Source organism: Paramormyrops kingsleyae, chromosome 24, assembly GCF_048594095.1.
Source record: "Paramormyrops kingsleyae isolate MSU_618 chromosome 24, PKINGS_0.4, whole genome shotgun sequence".
NCBI lineage: Eukaryota > Metazoa > Chordata > Actinopteri > Osteoglossiformes > Mormyridae > Paramormyrops > Paramormyrops kingsleyae.
The window spans coordinates 14,576,089-14,586,011 of NC_132820.1; the positions used below are offsets into that span (position 1 = coordinate 14,576,089).

General features: G+C 38.2%; 1 protein-coding gene across 2 annotated transcripts; it reads right to left on the reverse strand.

Annotated features, from left to right (window-relative positions):
- Window positions 1–1,020: 1,020 nt before the first annotated feature.
- Window positions 1,021–9,548, reverse strand: LOC111834447 (interferon-induced protein 44-like). 2 transcript variants are annotated; one of them, XM_072706433.1, is made up of 7 exons: window positions 9,404–9,548; window positions 6,776–6,920; window positions 5,799–5,994; window positions 4,394–4,546; window positions 3,931–4,102; window positions 2,987–3,087; window positions 1,021–2,282 (listed from the first exon to the last, which is right to left on the reverse strand). In XM_072706433.1, exons 2-7 carry the CDS (start codon window positions 6,895–6,897, stop codon window positions 2,106–2,108), a joined length of 921 nt encoding a protein of 306 aa, XP_072562534.1. In that variant the 5' UTR covers window positions 6,898–6,920; window positions 9,404–9,548; the 3' UTR covers window positions 1,021–2,105. The 2 variants fall into 2 exon arrangements, with proteins under 2 accessions (XP_072562534.1, XP_072562535.1); XM_072706434.1 differs by lacking the exon at window positions 9,404–9,548 and adding an exon at window positions 9,152–9,384.
- Between the last annotated feature and the right edge of the window lie 375 nt (window positions 9,549–9,923).

Consider the following 9,923-nt stretch of genomic DNA (forward strand, 5'->3'; position numbering starts at 1 on the left):
TTACAGTGTGGGAGCCAGTTGCTGCACTGTCACATGGCTGAGAACATATTTGCTGGTATGGAAACCACCTTCACCATCAGGGGCCAGGCAGGTGGAGGTGGATGAGGTCTAACCTGACTGGAGTGTATTCAAAACACCCTGAAAAATTCTAGAAGTACTACAAGAAAAATATGGATGACTGACACTGCAGTTTAATAACCTGAAAAATTAGGAGGAAATTGAGTGGATGAGCATAGCATTTCATACCTGCTACTCCTCAGTGACCTATAACAAACATCGTCTCCCTCCTGTAAAACCAATATGAGTCCTTGTGTCTTTTGCTAACACTAATAGACGAAATGTGTTCCTGAAAAAACTTCGGCAGAAGGCAATTTAAAGGTGCAATAAAATGCAAATTTTCAGTATTTAAAATTTTTCTCTGGTGTCTATATAAAAGGTTTGTGAACTTGGTTTGGTTGAAAAATGTCACAGTTTAATGTAGGAACTATTTTTATCTACCAAACTCCACACACCAATCATATCGCTGCACAGAAGGTATGAGCAGAAGCTCCCCGGTGATATCTTCTTCGCAGCGATACCATTGCTGAATGGAGTTCGGTAGATAAAAATTGTTCCTACATTACACTGCTCACTACAAAGTCTGTTGATTATGATTCCTTTAAGGGACATTGCTTTTGAATTTTTTAAATGCATGTTTCTGGCACCTTAATCACCACAGAAACAATGCTATTCAGTCCCATTATAATCAAGAGAAGACCAACATTTCTTCTCCAAAACTGGGCAGCTCCCAGCAGAATAACCTTGAAGGATAGATAACACTAAAGCCCCTCTAAATCATATCTTTTCAGTTTTGGCCATTTAAGGACTCCAGTGATGAAGAATCTGAGACCATTTTAACTGATCTTTTCCAAACCCACAGTCTGGTAATCAAATTGACAGAGATACTGAAGAAAACTTGAAATATACATGTAAAACACTAAACCAAGCCATGGTTAAGATTGAGACAGACACTGACCCATATTGGAAGCATCAAATCATTTTATTAGCATAGCATCTAATCCAGTGTAGGGTTACAATGTCGTGGAAGTGAAATTTACCTAAGTCTGGTACTCCTAAGAAAATTAGTAAATAAAAGAGCTGAGGGCTGCTGGGATTGCTGTCAATACCTTAGGCCTTTCCCCACTGCAAATGTGGTTATTCACTACAAATGTGGTTTGTGCCTGGTTTCAGAGTGTGCCCCCGTGACCCATAATTACTCTCCCGTCTGGGAGGGAACACAGCTCTTAGATTGCGTAGAACCTACCCTGGCTGTCACTTTGTGTAGAACACAGTGGTGATGAATGTGAGATTAACGTTTGCTTTGCTGGATTACAGAACATGGGCAATATGGAATACTTAGATTCAATATGAATGAATCATATAACTGAATCAGTGTAGTTTAAGAACATGAGATACATATACTCTCAAAATTGATGTAGAAAGTATTGAAATGTTATTTTACTTTTAATCAAGTGTCTGGAGGTTGTCAGAAATGATGAGAGCGAGCAAGACCTCTGCACAAGATTTGCAAGGAAAGGTAAGATTAGGGAGGACAGGGAATGAATGACCTTGGAAGATCATGTGAACTGGAGATGAGCTAGTAAGATAACAGCAGGGAACAGCTGGTGATCTTGTGCAGGGGCGTCACTAGCAGAAAAAGTTTAAAAAGTATTTTGATTTGTCAGTCAGGGGCTTCTTTGCATTCGGGGGAATCCATGTTTGAACAGATGCAATACCATCTGAACAGATACCTCTCCTACTGTAAGGTGTCAGTATTCCATTATTTGTCCATCCAAATCTTTTAACTTCCACAGTGTATACTTGATTATGTATTATATATCTGATTGTATTTATGTATTTCTCATTCATACCAAAGTGAAAAGACAATATTAAATATCCATGGTATGAAAAGGTTTGTGTGTAAGGAAAGGTAAAGAAATAGGCTAATGTAGGTTACATGGATGTAATGTGTGGTGCAGAACACAAGAAACGCAACAACATGGACAGCAGCACTTGACAGCATCAGAGTGATGCAATGGCATTGCCCCCAAATATAATGAATTCATCTACTCTGTGTCTTCCTCCCAGTTGTCAAAGTAACCGTCAGCAAAGTTGAGCATCTTCTGCATGGCGGTGAGGAGCAGGATGTCACAGGTGTCATTCAGATTAAGTTCATGGAAGTAATTCTTCACTGGATGCACGTTTAACACTGGGATTCCCAGACCCTCGCTAGCTCTGTAGATCTGCAGAGACACATGCAGTACACATATACGTTCCTCTTCAAATATATTTTCATCAACTGCTGTATCGAGAGATTTGGGTGAAACTATTGTAATAATAATCACAATTGAAATGGTATAAATCTGTCTTTAGCAGATGCTGCTACACGCAGATGCACAGTGAAAGTTGTTAAGCTCTTGAGGGCAATGAAATGTCACACACAAATATTGCATCTATCCATTGATAACTACCTATCCAGTGCAGGGACATGAAGAGTCTATCAAAGGAAACACAAGACCCAAGGACTGAGGCACCCAGGCCGGGATGCCGGCTCATTGCAGGTTACATAGTCACACACTGTGGGCAATATAGAGACACCATTTCCTCCAAATGCATGTTTTTGAACTATGGGAGGAAACACACACAATCACAGAGTGATTTGGCTGCTTGGAAATATGTTGCTTTCAGAAAAAAATATTCAAGACAGGGCCTGTGAGCCAGCTGAATATCACAAACCAAAGGTTCACACCCCCAGGTCTCTGGGCTTGATTCCTGCCGTTGGCTCCATGTTCAATTTTTCTTGTCAAATTATACTCAATGTCAACTTTTAACATTTTTGCAGGTTCATTTCTTAGTCAAGGGTCCTGCTGTAGGTTTCCACAAATACTGTCCTGATATGTTGGTGCAGCCTTTAGGACTAATTCCAGTGTTAGACCCTGAAACTCACCAGATCCTTTATGTAGCAGCTGCGGTACACGTTCTTCAAATCCTTTTCCACATGTGGGCATGCTTTATCCACTTTGGTCAGTAGCACCATTAGAGGGACTTCTAAAAACATCAATAGAAAAGACTCACGAGCTACATTTACAACAAAATGTAGTATGGAATAAGCCATCAAATGCATAGCAATCAGCACACTGATGTCTGACATACTCAAAATCACCTGCCAGCATCATTGTCATGCCCCGTTCTTCCGATCCTCCCATGTGTCACACCCCCTCACTACCTCGTGTGGAATCCCCCATGTTTACCAGCTGTTTCTCGTTGTTGATTAATCCAATGTATTTAAGTCTGCGTTAGGTATGTTTTCCCAAGTCCGGTCGTTAATGTTGTATGACGTTGTGCTGTAGTCTGTGCCTGCCTGTATTTTCCTTGATTAAATCCTGTATTCACCCGACTCCTCAAGTCTAGTTCCTGCTTCCCTGGTCTGTGCCCCGCAATCATTGTGTTTTTCCTGAATCCAAATGTGTTGATCTGAGCTCGTGTTCCTGTCCCAAAAATCAGTCCCATCCCCTTAAGTGGGCTCTATGTGACAGAAAGCCTCCAGCTTCTCACAGATGGAGTAGCTATGTGTGGCGGAGCAGCCAGGAGCTCCTTCAGTTACAGCATGAAAGCTACAGAATATGTTCAACTGAATTTCTTTTGGGTTTTGCTAAATATCTAAATATTATTAAAGTCATTACTTCTCAGGAGTGAGCACACTTTTTCACGTCACTGTGTAGATTTTCTGGGTATTTATGTTTCAGGGAAGGCAGACGATACAACGCATTAGAATTTTCATACAAAACAGCTGATGAGTGTTTATGAATTTTGACCGTCAGATCCAACCCCCACACAACACTCATTCAGTCACAGATGCCACCACCCTCCCTGTTCTCCCCACTCACTAACCATGATACTTTGTTTCCTTTCGGATTTCATCAACTTTGCTCTTCATTTCTTGGGGTATAATTGCAAGTTTGGTGGCATCTATGACATACACCACACAGTGGATCCTGTCCTGAACTGGCAATCGGCTGCCCGTCTGACAGCCAGTAGTATCCATTGCCTGCACAGAGTTGAACTAAACAGACAAGAAGTTGTTAATGACACATAAAAACATTCACTAACTTAGAGATCATGGGAAACTCAAACAAAATGCAGTCTAAGCCCATTCATGTGACATTTGAGCAACAATAATACATTATTTAACCTAAAAACAAATCAGTGAATGAGATTAAATTTCCTCCAAAGAGAGTGTAGGGAGAAAAATACCAGCAATTATAAACATGTGTAAGTCATTAGAGGGATCAGACCTGCATGTATTCATATAACTGTTTTGTTATTGAGGCCTGGTTAGATACACAGTTCTTACACTGTACTTGTCTGGTACGTAGCCCTTCAGGATGCTCTCAATATCTTCAGTTTTCACGCCTCCATCCTTCCCTGCTTCCAGTCCCATGGTGTCACACAGTAAGAATGCCAGAGGCTGTCCACCTCGGCCTGCCTTCACCTGGTAAGTGCGATACTGGAAGAAGACACATGATGTCATTCATCTTCCGCCAGCTTGTCCAGCTCAAACTCATACAACTTGCGGGCCATTGGTATATATATATGTATGTATGTATGTATGTTTTATATAGTTCTCCAGGATCAGAGTTGGAGGCTCCTGGTGCACTGCAAGCTATATTCGCTACAATGAATCCATATACTTTTTTCCGCTCTTCATTCAGAACAATTCTGTAACCAAGCATCTATGCCTAACCAAGATACAGTGTAAATGTTAGTGTTAGTAGCATGGACTGAAAGTTCGGTATGCATTGCTAATAAAATAATAATGAAATGTGTGCATTAATAATAAAAATGCTATACATTCAAAACATAAAATATTTTCAGAGGCAAGAGAAAATATATGTCAGACATTATTGTGTGCCTCTGTATACAGTACAACATATAAACGGTCTTTAGAATTTAATGCCAGGTTAAGTTTCTTCTGCTTTCAAATTCAATCTGAGCTAAGAAAATAGTATCATATGCATAAGGTACAGTACAGTGTACAAAGTACAATGAAATTCTTACATATATGCCTTCTCCACAGACCATAGACAATTAACAAGACAGAACAACATTACAGTACAAATAAATACTAAGTAGGCCTGGGTGATGTTACAGTATGCACATGCAACTCTTACATCGCAGCCGGGTGGCGATCAGGCTTTTGCATACCTTCTCACTATACATGCATTATACCATGGTTATTTTTTAATCCAATTCCAGGATTTAGAAATCATGGCGGCAAAATTTGCTGAGATGGAGAGGTTTATGTTTTGCAGAACATTTATATTCTGTTATAGGAAACAAAAACTTAGCAAGCTTTGCAATTTTAATGATTGTTAATTTTCAAAATGATCTAGTATATATTTGCATGAGCTCTGCAAACAATCATACTCACCTTCATCCTTGTTTATATCACTCATAGACATGTTTGTGAGAAATTTATTTTTAACTCTTTTTTGCTTTATAAATTGCAATATTTTCACAATTGGAGCAGTGGACAGAATATAGAGAATGCTACCAGAGTATTACAAAATTAGCAATCTGTTACAGAGGCAGCAAGTGTGCAATATTTCCTACCACAACCTCATACAAACAAGTAAGATCAGAAACGAAGGAGCTGAGCAAGACGGTTTCACTTCCTGCTGGTGGACATACTGTAATCTTCCAGATTTAGGTAAACTATGCATGCAAGTATGAGCAGCAACACCGCTTGTGCAGATTACCTTCAAGGAAAGGCTGGTTGCCATCTCTCCTGCTTCAGCTTGGCTTGTTATGTTGCCACGGAAGATGGAGTTGATAGAGTTGAAGAAGCTTGATTTTCCAGCACTAACTACACCAATTATAAGAATCCGAGCCTGAGGCACTGAATCAATAGGGGGCTTGTACTCTTTCAGGGATTGCATGAGTTTGGTCTTTGTGCTAAGGAACAGACATTGGAATTAGAAATGGGAATTAGCTAAAATTCCTGTGAGATACAAAATAAAATCCCATATCTGACAACATATCTTCCTTTACAGTACATCTCATTAGCCATGTGCTACTGAAACCATTTGATGAGGTATCTCACATTGGTCTCACAATGTGGTTATTTATTCGTTTTATATTTACAGTAGATGCTTTAATCCAAAGCTACACAAATCTGAGAAAGCAGGGTCAGCCAATCCCTGAAGCAGTCAGAGTTAAGGGCCTTGCTCAAGGGCCTAATGGTGAAATAACCATGAGATCAGAATCTTCAGAATCAGAATCTTTCTTGCCACACAAATTTGTATTGGCTTGCTACTATTGGAAATACCATGACAAAAGACAATTAATTAACAGTTTGGGCATAAACAGACAGAACATATAAGGCAAAAGGTATGCAACAGTGATGCATAAATGCAAGGCAGATGATAATTACAGATATCATCTTGTGAGAGCCACATACTGCACTATGTTTATGTGTGTCTATTTGTGTCTATGTCTTTGCATTTTTGTAATTATCACATCCTTTGGACCATATTTCCCCATAATGTCATAAAAACCTGTAACTTTTCACCTTGTGGGGACATTTTTCAGTCCCCACAAGGAAAACCTCAATTTTATAAAATTTGTGGAGGAGAAGGTTTATAGTACTCGTGCATATGTGAAAAATATATGGATAAAATTATGTGACACAAGTAAAAGAAATGTTAATTATATTTAATAAAAATTGACTTCATACCTCTCGTCCCACGTAACATCCCTCCATGGTTTATCAAGGATCGTTGGTTTCCTTTCCTGTTCCACGACTTGCTGCGCGGTCTCCACTCTCCTGGGGGTTTCAGTACTGCTGCCGAGTCCCATTCTCTAAATACCAACTTCTGGACCTGTTCAATGAATGCATTGTATTTTCCTTATATTATAAGTTAAGCTCCGCTCTGTTTCCCGAAATGTTCTTAGTTAAGTATATCTTCCGTTAGATTCTTTCGTAAGGTTAGTCTAAGCCTCTCTTAGCTGTCTCTTATCGCTGTTATCGGCTCATACTGCTCATTTAAAATAAGACTAAAATCATTAAGGGTACATTTTCATAGCCAATCATCATTTAGCTAAAAGATTATTTTGTCTGATACAATCTTCGTAAGGTTTCGTCTTAGTGCTCTGTGCAGCGAATTGGCCGAGTCAATTGTGCAGAGTCATAATGAACGATGAGGAACGTGCTGTTGATTATGTATTTATTTATTAATTGGGAAGGAAGGGGGGATCTGCCGATACTGGGGTGGATGCATTCCCCCAATTTCCGACACCCCTGGAATGCACACACCTCTCTAAATGTGCCACCTGTCACAATATATTAAAACTTTGGTTCATGATGTTAATAAGAGTCGACACTGCAGGTTCATAAACATGTTAGTTTAATATATTTTCCCCAAAAAGCCCCCCTGGAATAGTCCTTGGAAGTCAATAATGAAGCACATAGGACATTATTTTATGTTGAGACAGTAATGTAATAATAGCTTTTCTTTTGCCTATTGTGCCATTGCTCGTCCCAATATGAAGGACATACACATAGGCCTATATTGGTGCACACAGGAGTTTTATAGAACAAATAACTATAAACTGGTGATACTACATTCTGGGGAGGTGAGTTCATGCACCCAGTCTGCAAAAATCATATTTACGGTTAGATGATTCAATTAGTTAATTTTGTATTTTATTTTTAGCTTCTCCCTAGTTCTGATTAATGCGATATTTTGAAGGATTTGTGCAGTATTATATTTATAAAGAACACCACTGTCTGTCATGCACCAGCCAAGCAGTTTCTGCATGGAGGGAATAAACTCACTTTTTCCAAATGACCCACAAAAGCTGCAGCTTTACATACAATTGTGAAAGTGAATTTAGGAGGTAATAGGTTTTTTAGATCAGATTTTTGTGATTATTGTGGCCACACCACAGTTCATATGAATATTGAATATTGCAGCAAGTCTCATTTTAGAATTGATGTACAGTTGTTGACTTAAAACGCTATGCTATAAACATGAAGGCAGATACACATTATCTTATAAGTTGCCTTAAAGTAAAATGCTTGTCAAGTGGATTCTTCTGTTTTTGTATGTGGTATATTAAAATAAAATTGTTTGTGTTTCTTTTTACAAAGGAACAATATAAGTACAGTCGATATTTCCCAGCCAACACATCCATGTGGGGCATGGGATGCACTTGGGCTGACATGGGAAACCCAAGTGGGGCCCAGTCAATTTTGTCATGTGCCCCCTTCACATTTCTGTCTGCCCCCTCATATATGCATGTCTAAAACCGGCCCCGCAGTAAAAGATAAAATATGAGTACATTTGAATTATATAATACTTAATAATATAATTTCTTATATTAATACAGAAATTGCCACCCTTCTGCACATCTGCATGCGTATTTATCCTGGGAATAACATGATATTCGAGAACAACAGAAACGAACGGTTCCACCAAAAATTTGTATAAGTATATACAAATCTTTCCACTGACAGACAAAAATAACGAGTTATTAGGATTACTAGCCTACAGTCTGTACGGTATATATATATATGCCTATTTGTTTAAAAAACTCTTTCCAAAACGACCCTGGAAAGCTGCAGATTTACAGACAATTGTGAAAACGAAAGTAAAAGTTCAAAGCATTTTATACAGGTATATTCACAAAATAACGGTGGCTGCACAATAGTTCAATAATTATCTTATGTTTATTTAATGTAAAACTCTCGTCAAACGGATTCTTCTATTTTTATGTATGATATATTAAAATAAACTCGTTTGTGTTAATTAGAATTATAGTCTCTGGGGTAATAGATTTTGCCAACGTCAGTTTTGCTTCTTTACAAGGAAAAATACAAGGCAGGCTGATATTTAATTGTGAAAGAATTTCTAAAATAAGTAATTATATGAATACAGATGCTGAAATCTTTCTTAAAATTTACATGGTCAGGAAGTTCCGGGAGAAGTCTGGTAAGTATCAATTCCATCCAAAGACGTTTCAAAAAAGATTGTTTAGCAGGACGAGTTATGGGGGTTTCTTACATTTTGCACGCTATTGAAATATACAAATATTTGTTTGAAATACTCACCTTTCCAAACGACCTTTAACCAATTTTTACAGAGAGAAAGTGAAGGTACAATTGAAATCCTTCTACACATCTACATAATTTCCCTGGGTATAATATTACTCGAGAAAAGCAGAAACTAACAGTTCGCATCAAAAATACCCCCAAAAATAAAGGAAAACAAAATTTTCACAGACAGGCAAAATTAACGAGTTACAGAGTTTACTAGTCTGCCGTTTTGTACAATATATAGGCCTATTTGTTTAACAAACTCACCTGTTTCAAATGAGCCTCGAAAGCTGCAGTTTTACAGAGAATTCAGAAAATGAAATTAGGAGTTCAAAGCGTTTTATATAGTCGCACAGAAAATTGTGGCCACGTCACAGTTCATGAATATTAAATACTGCATCAATTCTCACTTCCGGGTTGCCGTACAATATTGACTTAAAATGCTGCGCTATTTAGACTAATTTAAACAGAAAAGCAGTTCCACCTTACCGTATGAATCGCTTAAAAGTAAAACAACCGACAAATAGAATCTTCTTTTTTGTAGTTGATATTTTAAAATAAACTGGTTTGCGTTAATTATACAACCGTAGTTACTGAACACATTATTTCTGGGTCATTTTAACTAAGAATATTCCACTGACAGCAGCAGCATCAACAGAAAAAAATTGAGGAATTTAAAACGTGGATGGATGCTTAGCCTGTATATTCTTTAGGCTATTAAGCCTACTGATTCCTTTATTTTTAAGCCTATTTTTGTGTGGAATGCCACTGCCAAACCTGTCCGTTG